The 18,716-nt window shown below is 41.6% G+C and overlaps 1 protein-coding gene across 2 annotated transcripts in view; it reads left to right on the plus strand.

Moving 5' to 3' along the window:
- INTS14 (integrator complex subunit 14) overlaps nucleotides 1–18,716 on the plus strand; it is a 359,639-nt gene that overhangs the window by 220,899 nt on the left and 120,024 nt on the right. For both annotated transcript variants that reach the window (XM_044077983.1, XM_044077984.1), the window contains one exon: nucleotides 6,080–6,172. In XM_044077983.1, the coding sequence (XP_043933918.1) occupies nucleotides 6,080–6,172 (93 nt within the window). The remainder of the gene's footprint in view (nucleotides 1–6,079; nucleotides 6,173–18,716) is intronic.

Genomic DNA, 18,716 nt, shown 5'->3' on the forward strand with positions numbered 1-18,716 from the left:
TTTCCGCTAATATCGAAAGTGATCCAGAAAGCAAAGACCTTGGGAAACAGAATGATTCTCATCATTCCTTACTGGCCTCATCAGATTTGGTTCCCCTTTCTCGAGTCTCACCTTCTGGACGATCCATGGACTGTGGACCCAGTACCAGACCACCTGATACATATGTCAGGCACATTCCATCCATGTCTCCACACCCTCAACTTGACAGCATGGCTGCTCCACTTCCATCCCTAATCAGGCTTCATGATTTCTCCCCTGTGGTTACACATATCCTGATGTCTTCTCATAAACCTTCTACGAGAAAATTGTACACTAGTAAATGGAAAAGATTTTCTCTCTGGGCACAAGCTAAAAACATAGACCCATACACAGCCTCCATTCCCTTAGTGTTGGAATTTCTAACCAAATTTTTTCATCAGGGATCAGCTGCTGCTACAATCAAAGTCCAATTAGCAGCTGTCTCAAATTTTCATTGGGACAACATGAACCTACTCTAATGGCTCACAGATTGTGTAGATCATTTTTGAAAGGCGCTAGCTTACTAAGACCTCCTTTTCAAGAACCTTCATCTCCCTGGGATCTAAATTTTTTCTTTCAAAACTTACCTCACCGCTTTTGGAACCTTCACATATATGCGATTTAAAGTTCCTTTCATGGAAAACCATTTTTCTGGTAGCCCTTATGTCTGCCAGAAGAGTGTCAGAGCTGCAAGCACTCTCAGTCAAACCTCCTTACTTGATATTTCATATAGACAGAGTTTCCCTTCGCACCAATCCTTCCTTCGTCCCCAAGATTTGTTCTCAATCAATATGAATCAAACTATTGATCTGCCAGTCTTTTTTCCAAATCATTCAAACAAAGCGGACTATAAGTTTCATCAACTTGATGTACACAGATAGTTAAGGTTCTATCTACATAGAACCAATCAGTTTAGGAGATCAGACCAATTATTTGTGTCCCTTTCAGAGATAAGGAAAGGAATGCCAGTCTCCAAGATAACGTTATCAAACTGGATTTCAAATTGTATATCTTTTTTTTACTCTTCTAATGGCAAAGAACTCCCATTTAAAATGAAAGCTTATTCCACCAGATCTATATCCATATCTGCCGCTTTTCAAGCCAGAATTCCAATGGACAGTATATGCGCAGCAGCAACTTGTGCTGCCCCTCATACCTTTATTACTCAATTACAAATTGGACTTGGCCTCCAGGGGTAGAGCCTCCTTTGGTTCCACAGTTCTTAGGAGTATATTCCTGTGAGCCACCCGAGAAAAAGCTGCTAGAGATGCTGTCCCATATGTAAGAATGAAGGCAAGATAGGACTACAGAACATAAAGAAGTTATGTACTCACCATAACGTTCCATGTTTGTAGTCCATCTCGCCCTTCATTCTTACGAACCCACCCACCTACCCCCATCCATGTATCCTTGGAGGATCTGGAGACAAGATGGTGTCTATCTTCCTTAGGGTTGGATACCTTTCATCTTTGTTTTTCCTTGTGGAAATACCTTCCATCACTTTTAAAGACAGCAGCAAACAAGATCTGGGATTCTTACTAGTGCATTATGGGATACCTACCTTGCCACGAGCCAACTTAGAGACTTCGAGCTTTGTAATCGGCTGAATCGGAGCCGAGGATCGACTCCGAACCATATGTAAAAATGAAGGGCGAGATGGACTACAAACGTAGAACGTTATGGTGAGTACATAACTTCTTTTTCCATACGCATGCACAGTACATCAGAAAATCCCCAGGATATTGGAAAACCGCGGAAGGGCACCATGGAGGTATTATACGAAAACATTATTTAAGAAATGGAAGTATTATTTTTCTTAAATAATGTCATTATATAATAGCAGTAACCCATGTCTGGTTGTGGGTAATGCTAGCTTTACCCACAGTTGTCTTTGTTTGGTCACTCGGGCTTCGCCCTTGTGAACAAACCACACCAACCGTGGATAAATCTAGCACTACCCACACCCAGATGTGGTTTATTGCTTAATTCCTATGCTTTTTGTCTTGTACATATTGTATAATTTATGTTGTCTATATACTTTGTGTTGTTTGTATTCATTCTTGTGTTTTTGTTTGACCATAATTGTATTGAAGCTTTTCTTCCCGGGCCTCCACTAAAAATGGGCTCCGTTTCCATTTGGCCTTTCCCAGTAAACAAATGTTAAATAAATAAATGAAAATAAGTAAATAAATGTGTTTCCTGTAGCAATACTATTTCAGCTTTATGGAATTGCAAGTATTTGAACAGAGTCCTCATCCTCTTTACTGGGTTATTTAATCCATTAATATTAATAGATATGCATTTAAAAATCAGACATTTATATAACAGAGAAGAACACACTGTTATGATGAAGTTGCATTGATTTACAGAACTTGTGTGTGCGCGCGTTATTTTCTAACTTTAATTCATTGATATCTTATCATATGATACAAAATATTATAAAAAATAGAACTTCGGTGTACTTAAAGAAAGGCACACTGACGCTGATCGGATATTAAGCTTTCATTCTTGTTAAGATGTAAGAACTTCCTCAGAATACATATATTCTGAGGAAGTTCTTACATTTTAACAAGAAAGAAAGCTTAATATCTGTTCAGTATCAGTGTGCCTTTTTTTTAGTCCATTGAAGTTCTATTTTTTTTATAATTCTTAGTCTTCACAGTTTGCGGTTTTATTATAATATTCAGAATATTTTAATTGTTTACATTTAGACAGGAAGAAGTAACCCGGACAGTTCTTAGAATTTTGGAACTCTGGCAGCATCACAAAAGTGCTCATGATTCTAATTAAGCTGCTACAAGCTGGTCCTTATGACAAGCACCTGTAAATGAACAGTTTATCAGCTACAATTCAAACAAAAACATTCATAAATGAATTCAAGACACCTCTACTCCACACATCAATCATTCAAACCCTTCCAAACCACTAAAAAACAATAACATTTCAAAAGTATGTTAACCACTAAAAAGCTACTGTAATTAAAGAAATAACATGTAATGATTCAGTAAGCGCCATTTGTGTAGGATGTTCAGTACAAAACACTGTCATTTTTAAAGAAGACATAGCATATAAACTTGCCTTAAAAGAAAGACAGTTATGTGTTATTCAGGTTTAACTTGTAAAAGTGTGAATGTTACTCCAATTATTTGATAACATTAATATAATAACTTCTATATATGTAAGAAACTATATTTTTTATACTTTATTGCATAGTATAACTTTCCTGGGTGCCATTGCATGTCAAGTATACTATCACTAGCAAGCATCCAGAACTATCTAATAGCTGACAGTGGTTTAGAATGCAGTTCACTGTCTTTTGCTTATTATCTAACTTGTATTCACTGACATCTTAGTATGTGATTCAAAATATTATGATTATTTACTTTTAGACTGGAAGACGTAACCTAGATTGTTCTTAGAATTTTAGAAATCCTGCAGCATCTCATGATTCTAATTAAGCTGCTTCAAGCTGGTCGTCATGACAAGGGCTTGCAGATGAACAGTTATAAGCTACAACTGACGCAAAAAAAATTCATGAGTGAATCCAAGCCACTGCTACATTGTACATCAGCCTCTCAAACCCTTCCAAACCACTAAAAAAACAATAAAAACATGTAAAAGTATGTTATCACTAAGAAGCTATTATATTTTAAAGGAATAACATTTAATGATTCAGTAAGTGCCATTTGTATGGGATGTTCAATACAAAGCAGACAGTCATTTGTTAAAGAAGATATAACATATAAAATTGCATTAGAAGAATGACCATTATGTGTGATCCAGGTTTAACTTGTAAAAGTGTGAGTGTTAAATGTAATTATTTGATATCACTCCAATAGGAATTTTTATGTATGTAAAAACCTATATTTTCTATACTTTGTTTATAATATAGCTTGTCTTTCCTGGGTGCTATTGCATGTCAAGTATACTATCAGTAGCACACTCCTGGACCATTTTAAGAACGTAGAGTGTGACTAAACATGTATCTTTAGTGTCATTTATTGCATCTTGTATTATATTTAGTAGTACGTTACTCAGCTATGCCAACATACCAGAAAGTGTGCCCCTTGACATAAGTTTCATGATAATAATAATAATGATTAACTTTTAGTAAGAGGAATAGTTTAACCTTTTAAACTTTAAGTGAAAATAACTGGCTTTAATGTCATATATAGCTAAAAGAATAAAACTCTTAACATTTTAGAAAGGGAACTAATAACCATGTGAAGTTGTGAACAAAAGAAATTATTTACCTTGTAAAAAACTAATATGCAGCACCTGTTGATAAGTATTCAAGCACTTAAATTAATAAGAATTCGTAACTATGAAATACATTGATTTTTCAATTGTCCTTAATTTTTTACTGTTTTTGTTTTTTATTAACCAACCATCTCTTGTTGCATTTCTCTTAAAAGAAGTTGATAGATTCTAGTCAATTTCTTCTTTTTTTTTCTAGGATTTTATTTTTCTGTATAAAATCCTTTACATCTTCCAAGGTGTTAAAAATCTTCTTTCCTTCTAGAAGGTGAATCCTTATTTTTGCTGGAAATCAGATTTGTGCTTTAATATTGTTGTTCTTTAAGCTTTTAAAAAGTGGCACACATGTTTTTCTCTTGGACATCACTAATGTACAATAGTCATTGTCAAATCGTATAGCATGTCCTTTAATTTTAACTGGATAATTGGTCCATGTAGCTTTTAAGACTAAATCCTTATCTTGACTTGAGAAAAATCTTATGATCACTGACCTTGGCAAAGGTGTTTTTTTAAGATGAGTTAGAAAGTGATCTATGTGCCCTGTCAATGCCAAAGGAAAAAGCTTCAGGCAGGTTTGATATTTTAGGTAGCCAGGTATTAAGGAATTGAGTCATACTGCTTCCCCTCTTCTTTTTCAGGAATCTCGTCATTCTGCAAATTCATCATTCTGTGCTGTTTCCATGAGTAGAATCATGGGCATTTATATTTATTGTTCATACCTTGCACATTCACTGACAGTGGCTGTTTTACCTCTTGCAGGTTGCATGAGTTCTGTTGGAACAGATTTTCATTACTTAAGTTTCATTTAAAGGTGTTGCAATTGCTGATCAATTCCTACCCCTACCTAGATGTATTGGCATTAGTATTACCTTCTGCTGCCAGTTGCTTAACTGGCATGTACTGTGAAAGGTCATTCTACAGGGAAATGGCATAATATCTGCTTGCTGCTTCTGTTGCTTGTTCAGTAAATGTTTTCGTGATTGAGATTTATATTGTGACATCTTGATCTTTGGCACAAACCTTCACTAAGCACTATAGTTAATATCCTATTTCGGATAGTACTTTTTACTTTTCACTACTTTGTCTTTAGGGAACTGTAGATAGTGCGTGGAATTCTATTGTTTTATCCAGTGACTACTGGAAGAAAGATGCAATATAATTTGACAACTCAACATATCAGATAACGTTCAGTAGAGTCGTCAGTATTAGGTCCATTTTAACCATTTCTTCATCACTTTCCTGTATCTCTTGATTCTTTCAGTGATTAGTAGTAGTGATACCAGCTATGGGTATTGCAGTTTTATAATTTTATATATATATTTTTTCTGTTTACAGGTATTTCCTCTGTGTTTGATTGGGAAAGTAGCAATGGAAATCCTGGTGCTTGATGCTCCTTCTTATACTGTTGCAGAGATGCCCTACCATGTACCTTCAATAGTGGGCTTTCCCCGTGAGTGGAAAATTGAGGTCAGAGAAAAGAAGTAGCCATTGAGAGGGCACCTAGAAAAAGTACACCAGTGTGCACTGATTGACAGAGCATCTTGTATGCTAACTACTTGCATATGTAATTTTCCAGAGTCATCCAGGTTTTTGCTTTGAAGTCATACTAGACACTGTGAGTTTGATGTAGATGAAATGAGGGGAGTTGATATAGTACAACATGCAGAAAAAAATTATAATTTCATTACAGTGTTTGTAGTTGTCTGGACTTAGCAAACTTAACAACATCAGCTTCAGTTTGCTTCCTTTTCAGGCATCCTCATTCTGTTTTGAATATCACTTACGTATGTGTTCTGTTTCCTAGATCTGGAACTAGTTGGATTTATTGAGGTGGCTGATATTGCCAGCCCTCCTGTCCTTTCTCGACATCTAGTACTACCCATTGCTCTTAACAAAGGTAAGATGTTCTTATCCTCTTAATTCATGATGTTTGTAATAAATGCTCCTTTTGGGACATTATCAAATTTAAAAACTGCTATCTCGCATTGAAAGTAAATAAAATTGTATATATGGCTGTAATTTAAAGTTTTGGTTACAATAGCTTTTTGAGATTTTTTTTTAAGTGTGCTGCACATATGTCGCATCTTATGTCAAATCCAGTAGATTTTGGAGTTGAATTCTAGTGAACCCTCATCAGGACTTGCTGATCTGTGAACTTCTCAGTTCTGTCAATGACTGTCTGTGTGACCTTGTTTAGCAGTCCCCTACTTACCTCTTACTTTTTTCCTACCATATCAAATTGAATACTACTTTGCTGTCTTCAGTCTGACAAGTGTTCATTACTGTTTTTTTTATCAACAGCAAATATGAATTCATTTTATGATATATTTGATAGTTGTTACAGCAAGATCTTACTTTGGGTGGCAGTCTACTTTGAGTAGCAACTGAGTGTTTGTTTTTTGTGACCCTCTTCTTGACACAAGTCTTTACATTTTTCATGGTGTCACACATCAATTCTAGAAGAGTTGAACTCTTGTCAGTGCTCTCCAGTTCTTTTTTGCCACTTGCACACTTCAGATCTTAATCCTAGCATATCATAGTTATTGCCACACATCAGTGAAGAAACGGAAGCCCTCAAAGCATTCCTGCAGTCATCAGATCACCAATTACAACCCACACTGGTGTTTGCACTCCCTGAGAAAGGAGCACAGTATGCATTAGTGTTAAAAGTGCCAAAGTAGAATATGTTCATTCTGATTGTCAGAAAACGGAGGCATAAGAAACTAGAGATCTCTCTTAGAGAGTGGCAGTATTGGAATATATTATGTCAATGAACAGGAAATGAGGGAGAAGAAAACAGGAGACTAGGCAGTAGCCAAAGCCTTCTCCAGCATTTTAGTTTCCCCCTTCACCAGCTGCACACTCTCGCATGGCTAGTAAGGTTGCTTACTAGACTAATATCTTCAAAGATTAATAGTGTAGTGCATATGAACTTTACACCAAGAGGTAGAGACAGCTAGCTTATGCAGAGGTGACATTCAAAGAAGACGTTTTGAGGCTACTCTGAGAGCATTCCTTTTTCATCCCTCCCCACATCAAAACCTTATCTTACCACTTAGAGTTGGACAGACTCCTTTTACCCTTCTCAGGTTTGATAGACCCATGGTCATTCAACTGGGCTTACAAACACTAAAACCTGCTTGGATGCAGCCAGGTTAATCTGGATTCACATGTTCGTGGAATGCAGTTTTTCAGCAGCTTAAGGTCTTGTTTTGTTCTGTGGCACACCAGCACAGTATTTGACCTGTCTCTGCCTTCAGGTTAGGAGCTAGTCCTCTGTTTCTTGTTTTGTGCTTGAGGTTTCTGCAAAGTATGCATTTCCCCCTACTGGAGCTAGTTCATTGACTATGACTACCTCGCTCCTTCCTTGATTCTGCTTAAGTGCGAGGTTAGAGTATACTGAAGTTCTTGCCTTTAAGACAGATTTGGATAATAACAGATCTTTTCCGTGTAGTTTATGTTTGGGGAATAGGGATGTCTGTCTCTTGATCATTTCTTCCATACCAGAACCTGTTCACAAGTTACTGTTTTACAACCTGAAAGCACTCATATTCTATCTCTTCTCCAGAGAAAGTGGACATTCATTATAAAGCCCCAAAAGAATGGAGTGTACGTCTGTACAGATATCCTGGAGTATACTTCTATGTGATATTTTCAACTTGGAGCAAGATCAAGTCACCACAGATCCTTGCTGCCTGGTACTGAATCTAAGGCTGTAGTCAAGGTAAGTAAGACAACAGCACTTGCTGCTATTTGGAGCCATAAAGTTCTGAAGTGTCTGCTTTGCCGTTCTCTGTTTTAGCCCCCTTTTATTCAGGCTCTGAAAGAGCTGACAGAATTCTCTGTTTATGCTGTCAATGGATATTTGGGGGGAAAAAATATTTTTATGATGGCTTGTGACTTGCATGTACCCTAGTGTTAATTTTTACTGTGCCAAAACTATAACAGAGGACAGCAGCATCTATGTACTTGTGCAGTATGTCATAGTTAAGGGTCTAATCTAAGGAAAAGCTGAGACAGGCTTTTCTATATATCACTTTTGGGGAGGTCCTTTGTGAGAAGGCACCTCAGGCTTTTGGCAGAGACCTACAAGAGAAGAAATGGGCATTGACTTCTATGGCGGGACTTTGGCACCCTGCCATTACCTTTCTCCTTTTCCTCTAAGGTAGACCAGCCCAGTAGCCAGAGAGGAAAAAGTCCTCTTGCCAGCAGAGAAGGGTGACCTTCCCTACCTAGTGTTACAGTAGGTAGGCTGTGCTCGGGGGATGACTTTTCACAAGACTACACATGGGAGACTAGTTCTCAGTTTTGTCGTGGCTTATAGAACCTTCACTAATGTCAGTTAGACTTCAGACATGGAATCAGACAAACATCTTGACACTCCTAGGTTTTCATATTTCAAGTCCTGATCAAGCAATAGAACATCCCTTCAAATTTTACGAATTAAAAAAAAAAACTGCCCCGAGTTAAGTAGTATTCAGTACCACTCACACCCACAGCTTCCTGCTCCCTGCACTCCTTATTTAATGCAATATCCCCTGAGGATGCGTAACCGTGAAGGAGGTTTGTAAAATTCTGAGGAATGCTTTGTTGAGTATCTAGACAGAGGATGAACAGTGCAGTTCCCAGTTTTTGCTTCCATGTCTTATCTTGAAGATGATGTGGGAAGTATATTCTTTTCTGAATCTTGGAGATTCATTATGCACTGCAGTTCCACCACATTTCAGATGGAGGTTCTTTAGGGAATCATGTTGCTGCTTCCAGAGAGTGCCAGTAATGTTTCACCCAACATGAGAGATGCCTGTGTAGTACATCAGTGTCTGAGAATCCCACATGAGATTCCTGTAATTCACCCTTTTCCTGTACAAAAAGTTATCTGTAGCATATCATCTATGCATAAAGCTTTCAGTAAGGGTAACTTGATTGTACATGTCCTAAAGAAAGTTTTCTGTGTTGTTACAATTACATAACTGTCTCCTACTGCTCCTGTCAAGGGAATCTGTAGTAGTTGTCCTTTCTTTCGATCAGCTATGGTTGCAAGCCCTTAGACTTGCTATGAACTAGGACATTGCTGTTTTTGCAGAAAATCCTGTTCATTATGGTTAGGTTGGATGCTTTGTGCTAGTTTTCCCTACCCATAGAGAGAGAGGAAGATGAGGAGACCAAATTATTGGCTTTGTCAATGAGAAGGCAGAGGTAAGACATGTTTATTTCTGCAAGAATACAGATTTACCTTGATGCCTTTTTCATTACCTCCAAGATGATTGATGTAAAGCTATGAACTCCCTTCCCATCAGTATTTGTAAGTGAGAGATCCCTGAAGTACGAGTAAGTAAGGTTTCTCTTTTTCACCCCCCCCCCAGTTTCACAGATGTTGGGAGTACACATATGTAGGGGTTGAGGGTGTTATCTGCAAAACACTTTTAGAAGTCTTTACTTTTTCAATTACTGCAGAAGAATGATTGTTTTTTTTGTCTGCAGCAAAATTGGGAGTTAAGATTTTTTTCTTGACTTAAAGCCATCAGTACATTTTCTGCAATTCTTAGGGTTCCTGGCAACCATCTCCTCCACTGTCCTGTTCACCCACCTTCTCATCACAAGTATGCTTCATTGGATACTGAAGTACCAGTAGATGGCGAGTCATTTTACTGTCACAGAGCGTTTTGTCATATCTCTGTCACTGGACTGTGCATTAGTAGATTTTTCCCACTAATTTCAATACAATGCTTCCCTTTTTTATTGCTGAGCCTATGTAAGGTTCTGACAGTGGATTCCTTATTGACAGTTTGGGGAGCCCCCTTTGCATCTTTGGCTCAAGGCCAGAGTCATTCCCATAGCCGTTTACTGACCTTGGCAGATATGGTTCCTGCTACTTCTTACTCAGACTTTCTGCAGGGGGCTCCAGTTTTATTAGTCAGCAATAACCTCATTTTCTCTTTTTAAGTTGAAATTATCTCTTCACCTCATAGACTGAATAATCAGAAGACTTGTAGAGATGAAGTCTCATGGTATCGCAATGGTATTGGTTGCTGTCTTCAGCTTTCCTGTCAAATACAATAAAAAAGTGTATCTTTAGCTTTTAAAGGTTACTTTTTCAGTGCAGTTTTAGCACTAGAAATACTTATTGATGTTAATATGGTGGCTTCATATTTTACGGAAGAGTGAAGAGATATTTTTGAGGAGCAGACTAACTGTGAGGGATACCTCAAAGTTTATTCCTAAGTTCAATGACCAGAGTAGTTGGTGAATGGTGTTGCTCTTATGGAGTGTATATTATGAAAAATGCCCTAGAAGCAGTCAGACAGCAGATGAAAGTTGTGTTTGGGCTTTTGAATAATTTTTCTAATTAACTTTAAATATTTGGGGATGAGTCTAGTGAGTTCCTAAAAGAGCAGTATAACTCTGTAATACTGTTGCAGCGTTGAGTGGTTGATATGTAAAATAAATCTGGGAACTGAGCAGCCAAATAGTTGATATAGAGCAGAGTCTGTTACATTGGAAGATAATTAAAGAAGCTTGCACTTGAGTAGGATTCTACAGGGTGAAGAAGGATTTCACTGTTTGAAGTCTGTGAAAACCAAGAGATCGCTAGGTATTGAAAAAAGCCTGTATTTATGGCTGACAGGAGCTGTGGTTGTTCAATGATTTTGATTCTGTTGGTGATTTGGTACAAGTAACAGATTCTATCACAACGTTGGTGATTTGGGCAGAGGGTAACTGTAAATGGATGCTACTATACAGCAACAGGGCACAGTTTCTGGTTTCCGTAAGAGTGTCCATGTAAGTTAAGAACAAGCTGTAGTTTCCAATGATTCTGAATGTCACCTTCCCAAGCAGGGATAGGCTTGCAACTGTTGTCATTGGATTGTGTGAGCAAGGAATTATGCCTGAGGAACAAGGTAAAGATTACTGAACAAGAATACAACTGGGGGTGGGGGGGGGTGGGATGGGAAGAAACATGCCACTTGACTATTTCAGTGGACTTTAAACATTGGGAAATTTATGGTAATGGTAGCCAAGTGTAGCATAGTGAAGGGAGAGCTGCATAATGGAGTGTCTGTCTTTAGACTCTACAGGAGCCCCAGGCTTAATTACTGAGTAGTTGCAATTCAAAAAGTAGTAAGTATTCAGAGGTGACAAATGATGCTCAAGCAGTAATGCATTGAGACTTTGTCACCTTTCCTGAAAACTACATCTGTTACCTGAATTTGAACTGAATGCAAAGTCATAATGTCAATGTGGTTAGAAATGCATTCTTAGAACATAAGTGACTAAAATTAATTTATATGGGACTTATGCTCAGAGTAGACATATGTTTGCTCTATATTTCATGGTGTTTTAAACTTCTGAGATCATTTTGATACATACAGATAATGTCAACATTTCTAATCCATCTTCTGTGTGAGGTTCTATAGCAGGTATTTTTGCTGACATGACTTAAAATGCATTATTGTGATTAAAATGTTGAGATTTAATATGCCGTTTATTTTGACGTGTTATTTGCAAGGTGAGGTAATAAAACATCTTTTGATAGTAGTACTCCCAGGACATCTCAGGAGAAATGGACTTTAATTTGAAAGTAAAGTGAGGGATCAACATTAACCATTGATCTCTTGAGAGCTCTTTTTATGAGTTCGTAGGTAGGTATTCGGCTAGCTCCCCTTGCGGGCCAGTTTGTGCTCAGATTAACTTTTTCCATTTAGTTGGAGATTGGTCTTGCCCATACTGTGGCCAATAATTATATATCTGAAGTAGTTAACTTCATTTTATCTGCAGCCTGTGGGTATTCGGATCCATATCGGATCCGAGCCGGCAACTTTTCAAGCATCTGCTCCAAGCTCCTCCCCTTGCCCATAACCATCACCATCTCATACCTTCCCCCAGATCTCGTTTGCCGCTTCGTGCATCAGCATCGTGGTCTCCGTAGCTCTGAGCAATTAGGGTTGTAGTAAGTGCTTTTTGGTAAAACTTTTTCTTGTGCGTAGTGAGAGTTTGTCTTAGTTGTCTTTTCCTCCCCCAAACGCTTGTTTGTCGGAAAAAGTTTAGTTGGTGAAGTAGTTTAGTGTACGCCCGCCCTTCCCTTTAGGTGTGCGTGGTTTTTAGTGTGTTGGAGTTTAGTAGGTGTGGCTGTGTGTGTGTGTAGAATGGCTGATCAGCCTAAACCTACATTTAAGAAATGCACAGTGTGTGGCCATAAGCTTTCACCGGCGGATGGCCACACCTTGTGTGTTGTTTGTCTAGATGTTCCACATTTGTCTACCCAGTGTGTGTGCCGGTTTTAATCCTAGGGCCTTAAAGGAGAGGAAAGCCAAACTGGTGGCTAAAGGCGTTCTCCATGCTTCCATGCTGGACTCATCTTACTCGTTCTTGGCTTCCAGAGCTACTGCCCAACCCCCCCCCCAGGCAGGGACTCATCCTCCCACTAGACCTGTTGAAGGGAATGCAAAAGGAAGAGAAAGGAAAAAGGACAGAGATAGAGAGAAGAAGGGGGATAGGCCCCGTAAACGGTCTCCAGATCGGGAGTCCTTCCCTAGCCCACCTTCCAACGTGTCAAGACCTGTGTCTCCTCTGCTCCACTTCCCTAGATTCTCCCTGGAGCCGACGGAGCCTTCAGAACTGAGGCCTTCATCCAGATCTTCACAGCATCCAGCTAGATCCAAGTTGGTCACTTCTTCGCGCTCGACTCTGAGTCTGTCTGAAATGGATATGGACAGGATGATGAGATTTATTTGGACCCAAATCGAGATGGGAGCCTTGCCAGGCCCCTCTCCCTCCAGAGGGGGGGACCTCCATGCTCTTCTTTCATCCTATTTCTCCTTCCCCGATCCGGCCAGCGGTTTCAGGGTTTATGGATCTGAGGATCTTGGAGCTGGGGTTTCTGCGCTGATGGTTCCTCCAACCTCGACTCCAGCGATTACCTTGAATTCCTCTGATCCGACCAGCTCTCGGGATGAGGACGGGGAGACAGACCCAAGGGGATGGCGGTGTCTTCGGCTCCGACTTTGTTGGACCCGAGCCGTTCCTTCGGAGCTCTGGCTACCCTAGCCTCTGCCCCAATCCTCACTGCGGACCCAGGGAGAGCTTCCTCCTTGTTTGGTGCTAAGGAGGTGCGTTCTCCATCGGTGTTCAACGTGATGGAGAGGGTTCTCTCCCAAGTATAGAGACCCCAGCTTATTTCCTTGGATTCTGCCCAGACCCCCTCGGATTTGGTTACGACTCCCTTCAGCTTGTCCCAGGGACAGCCCATGCTGGAGGACCCCCAGACAGTTCCCTTGGCGGAATCCCCCGCGGCTCACGAGCCCTATTCAGAGAGTCTCACTGAAGAGGGTCCTCATAACCACACGTGTAAAAGGAGGCACCTGGACTCCCCTGAGTCCTTGACAGAAGACACTGATTAGATGGAGAAGGTTCCCCTAGGTCACCTCCCGAGGATGTCTCCTTTGGAGACAGGATCCTCCGCCAGAGAGGAGGTTGGTCAGCCCCAAAACCTTCTACGGATGAATCAATGTTCCTAGAGGCTTTTGGCACGGGTCCATCTACGTCCTGGGTGTCCCCGCTGGTGGATCCTTTGGTGGATCTTACCACCACGTGGGCATGGAAGGAGCTTGACACCAGAGTCAATACCCAAATGTCCGGACAAGATTCTCTCTCCACCCTCGGAAAGACAGGCCTGGTATAAAGGATTCCCTGTGGATGCTATGGTGGTTGCAGCAGCCACCAAGAGGGAACTGGTTCAGGAAAGTTCCTCTGTCCACCCTCCGGACAAGGCGTCCAGGACGGTAGATCGATTTGGGAAGTTAGTGTATTCTTCAGTGACGTTTTCCATCCGAGTGCTGAACTATTGGGCACATGTTGTATGACTGCAGCGAAACCTAGTCACGGAGTTAGCTGAGTCACCCCCAGAGTCTTTGTCACCGGAGGACAAGCGTCTGTTCTCCGCGAAAATGTCAACTCTGAAGTCAGTATCAAACACGTCTATGCACCTTCTTTCCCATGCTACGGAAGGAGCGGCTAGGGTGGCTAGGACTGGCGTGGCTATGAGGCGACGTGCTTGGCTCAGACTGTGTCAATTTGCAGACCCCTTTAAGGTGTCTTTCACGAATGCTCCCTTCAATGGTTCTTCTCTCTTTGGGAAGACTGTACGTGACACCCTTGTCCAGAGTGAAAAAGACGGGAAGACTTTGTCTGCCGTCGGAATCCGCTTCTCTAGTCCTCAAAGGTCCTTTTCTAGGAATCGGAGAGGGCAAAAGAAGATGTGGTTCCGGAAATCGCAGTTTTTCCCAGGACTCTCAGGACAACTCGTCCCCTAGAGGCAGAGGGGGACATGACAGACTCCATCCCAGAGGCAGAGGGGGTCCGAGGGACTTTGGGTCTAGGGAGCCCTTTTCAGGCAGGCCCACGCAGCAGCCCTGAGGGGTTGCCGGACTGTCCTACTCTGGAGGCAGTCAGGGGAAGGTTAACTTTGCACCCAATGGCTTGGAAGTCCATAATTGCAGATCGTTGGGTGCTTCAAATAATATCCAAAGGCTACACCATCCCATTTGTTGCCCCTCCCATACAATCAAAGCTCCTTCCAGAGCTCCCACCTACTCAAAGGGAGATGGCAGCGCTAGAGATTTTCAAGCTGCTTCTCAAATGAGCCATCGAACCGGTCCTCCCCCCGATCAGTCTGGATCAGGCGTTTACTCCAGGTTCTTTGTAGTGCCAAAAAAGACGGGGGACCTCAGGCCCATTTTGGACCTATCAACCTTAAACCTGGCTGTCGCCAAACAGAAATTCCAGATGGTCAACCTACAGTCCATTCTACTTTATCTTCGAGAATGTGACTGGATGTGCTCGATAGACCTCCAGGACGCTTACTACCATATCAAGATTCGCAGAAGCTCCAGGAGATTTCTTCGCTTCCAGCTGGGAGCCAATCATTTCCAGTTCAGATCCCTACCCTTCGGTCTCATCACGGCTCCCAGGGTGTTTACCAATGTAATGGCAGTCGTAGTGGCTCACCTGTGGCTTCAGGGAATTCAGGTATTCCCTTACCTAGACGATTAGCTCCTCGCTGCTTCCACCAAGCATCTTCTTTGCCAAGCCAGAGACTCCTTCCTTCATCTTGCAGACTGGCTAGGGATCACTATCAATGTTTTCAAGTCCCTTTTGGACCCAGTGCAGATCTTGGACTTCATCGGGGCATGGCTGGACACCCTTCAACTGAAAGTCTTTCTAAGTCCAGACAGGGTCCAGAGTCTACGGGCCCATATATCTATAGTTCTTGGCCCCAGGTTACCCAAAGACGGGCGATGTTCTCAGAGCCCTGGGCTCTATGGCTCCAGCAATCTCGATCCTCTCCTGTGCGTGTCTTCACATGCGGGTTTTTCAATGGACTCTAGCCATACAGTGATTTTGGCTAGATCTCCCCATGGAACATCCAATTCAAATCAGCAAAGCCTGCAGGGCGTCACTCCTCTGGTGGCTCCAATCCCCGGAGATCGCAGTGGGATGCCCATTTGTTTCACCCACAGCCCAAGCCACAGTGACCACGGATGCCTCCCAGCTTGGGTAGGGGGGGCATTATCTGGGAAGGATGGTCCAAGGCACGTGGTCCCAGATCGAGACCAGATTGCACATCAATGTTCTGGAGATGAGAGCAGTGCTTTTAGCGTTGCAAGCCTTCCGCACTGTTCTTCCTGCGGGGACTATTGCAATTCAGTTAGACAACATGTCAGTTATCTGGTACATCAACAAACCGGGAGGAACCAGATCTTACTCTGTGTTGCAAGGCCATGAGAGTGTGGGAGTGGGTGATCTCCACCAGTCTGCTTTTGATTTCAACGCAATCCCGGGACGCTCCAACATTTTTGCGGACAGATTGAGTCGGGCTATTCTAATGCCATACGAGTGGTCTCTGAAGCAGTCTATAGCGGAGGAGATTTTCCTTGCGTGGGATCAGCCGTGCTGCGATCTCTTCACATCTCCTTCCAACGCGAAGTGTGACGAGTTCTTCTCTAGTCCATGCTTGGTCTCATGGGTTGCTTTATGTCCTCTGGTCGCATGTTAAATCCCTGTCCAGATCTCATTTCTCATCCCTCTGGCACTTGTCCGCCCAACCTGGACAGCCTCAAGCTGACTGCTTGGTTGCTCCAGTTCCCTTGATTGCCAGGACTCCTGGTCTTTCATCTTCAATAAAAGCTATTCTGGTGGCCTCTCACAAGGCCTCCACTAGGAAGATTTACTGCAGTAGATGGAAACTATTCTCTATTTGGGCTTCTCAGAGAAACCTGGATCCTTTTACAGCCCCTGTTCCTGCAGTGTTCGATTTCTTAGCCAATATTTTTCGGCAAGGGGCTAGTTCCTCCACTGTGAAAGTGCAACTGGCAGCTATTTCGAATTTCCACTTCGGCGAAAACATGAATGCCCTGGCCTCTTCTAGACTGTGTAAGGCTTTCCTTAGAGGCACCTTTCTTTTGCGTCCTCCTATTAAGGACTCTGTTGCTCCTTGGGACCTTACCTTGGCTCTCCAGGCTTTAGTTGTTCCCCCCTGTGACCCTGCAGCATCAGTAGATTTGAAGTTCTTATCCTGGAAGACAGCCTTCCTAGTGGCCATTACGGTCGGCTAGGAGGGTTTCTGAGATTCGGGCTTTGTCTGCCGTGCCCCCTTACTTGATCTTCCATAAGGACAGGTTTTCTCTCCGCACAAACCCTTCTTTCTTACCAAAAGTGGCTTCTGAATCAAACATTAATCAAACAATTAACCTGTCAGTTTTCTTTCCAAACTTTCAAGGGTGAATATAACCTGCATTTGCTAGATGTTCATAGACGACTTTGTTTTTATTTACATAGAACAAAGCCCTTCCATAAGTCTGACCAGCTATTTGTATCTTTTTCTAAACCCTTTCAGGGTAAAGCCATCTCCAGTGTTTCCTTAATTAGATGGATTACACAATGTATTTTGCAAATTTACAAAGACAAAGGTCTGTCCCCGCCTGGTACTATTAAGGCTCATTCTACCAGATCTATAGCGACTTCTACTGCTTTTTGGTGTAGGTTTTCATTGGATGACATTTGTGTGGCAGCAAGTTGGGCAAGGTCACATACCTTCATTTCTCATTATAAGTTGGATTTGATCTCCAGAGGGAGAGCATCCTTCGGCTCTTTGGTGCTTAGGAATATCCTTCCATGAGGGCCTCTCAGGAGTTTAAGTAGCTGGGGACTCTGTCCCACAGGTTGCAGATAAAATGAAGTTAACTACTTCAGATAAAGAAGTTATGTACTCATCATAACACTCCATCTGAGTAGTTACACTTTATTTTTCTGCAACCTTCCCAGCCTCCTTCCCCCAAACCTTCTCATGGTTTATTGTAAGTCGAGTTGCTGATTGTTTGAGTAGTGGCAAACTCGATCTGAGGGAAGGTAGATGATGGGTTATGGGTAAGGGGGAGGAGTTTGGAGCTTGGAGCAGATGCTTGAAAAGTTGCCAGCTCAGATCCGATATGGATCCGAATACCCACAGGTTGCAAAATGAAGTGTAACTACTCAAATGGAGTGTTGTGGCGAGTACATAACTTCTTTATTACCCCAAATGAGAATTGCTGCGACCATACCATAGATAATTTGAGCAGACTCATGCATGGAATAAAGCACTTAGGAGCTGCATCTGTCCATTAGTAGTACAGGGGACAGTTCTGGGATAACTTTTCTGTTTCCTTTCCATAGATCTAAGTTGCACTTGAATATGGGCAGGAATGAGCTTTGGTTTTATGTGGATGGGGAGTCTATTCCAGAGCAACAGTATAATCTCGAAATATGTCTGTTCCTCAAAACTGTTATGTTGATGTTGCAGAAGAGGTTTAGATCCCTAGACAGAGTATTTCTGATGCCACTTTACTTGCTGGTGTGGAGTACATCCATCAGTATTGGGTTGGAGGATGCCTTACATGCCTGACACAGGTCACCTTTTAGCAGTCTGTAAAATGCTGAGTATAGTAACAAGGCTTTGAGTCAGTCAATGTAGGGCTTGTTGTTTAGGTCTTGTATCCTTTTAATAAGATATCTATGTGGGCATTCTAGTTATTGCATGTGTCTGAACAGATACATGCCAAAGGGGGCATTATATTTAGTGACTGACCTAATGAGTGCTGAGTAAAGAGGGACAATGGCATCCCTAGGTCTAGACACAAATCCCTTTGTTTATAAGCTGTGCAATTTAGAAGGAATTTCTTACAATAATGGACAGTGACCTAACTTTTGACCAACATGTGCGCAGCAGACGTTCCCAAAACCCAAACAGTTGGGTCAACTCTTAGAGGCATATTGTCAATGTGTTAGTTCCCTGGGGTAGATGGCTTCCAAAGGATGCAGTAATATATATTTTTGACATTTAGTGTCAGTCCATGATTTTGGCATCAGTTATTTATTCAGGACAAACATTCCTGCAGGATGGCGAAGTC

Source organism: Protopterus annectens, chromosome 7.part0, assembly GCF_019279795.1.
Source record: "Protopterus annectens isolate FY-2018-M chromosome 7.part0, PAN1.0, whole genome shotgun sequence".
In the NCBI taxonomy this organism is placed as follows: Eukaryota; Metazoa; Chordata; order Ceratodontiformes; family Protopteridae; genus Protopterus; species Protopterus annectens.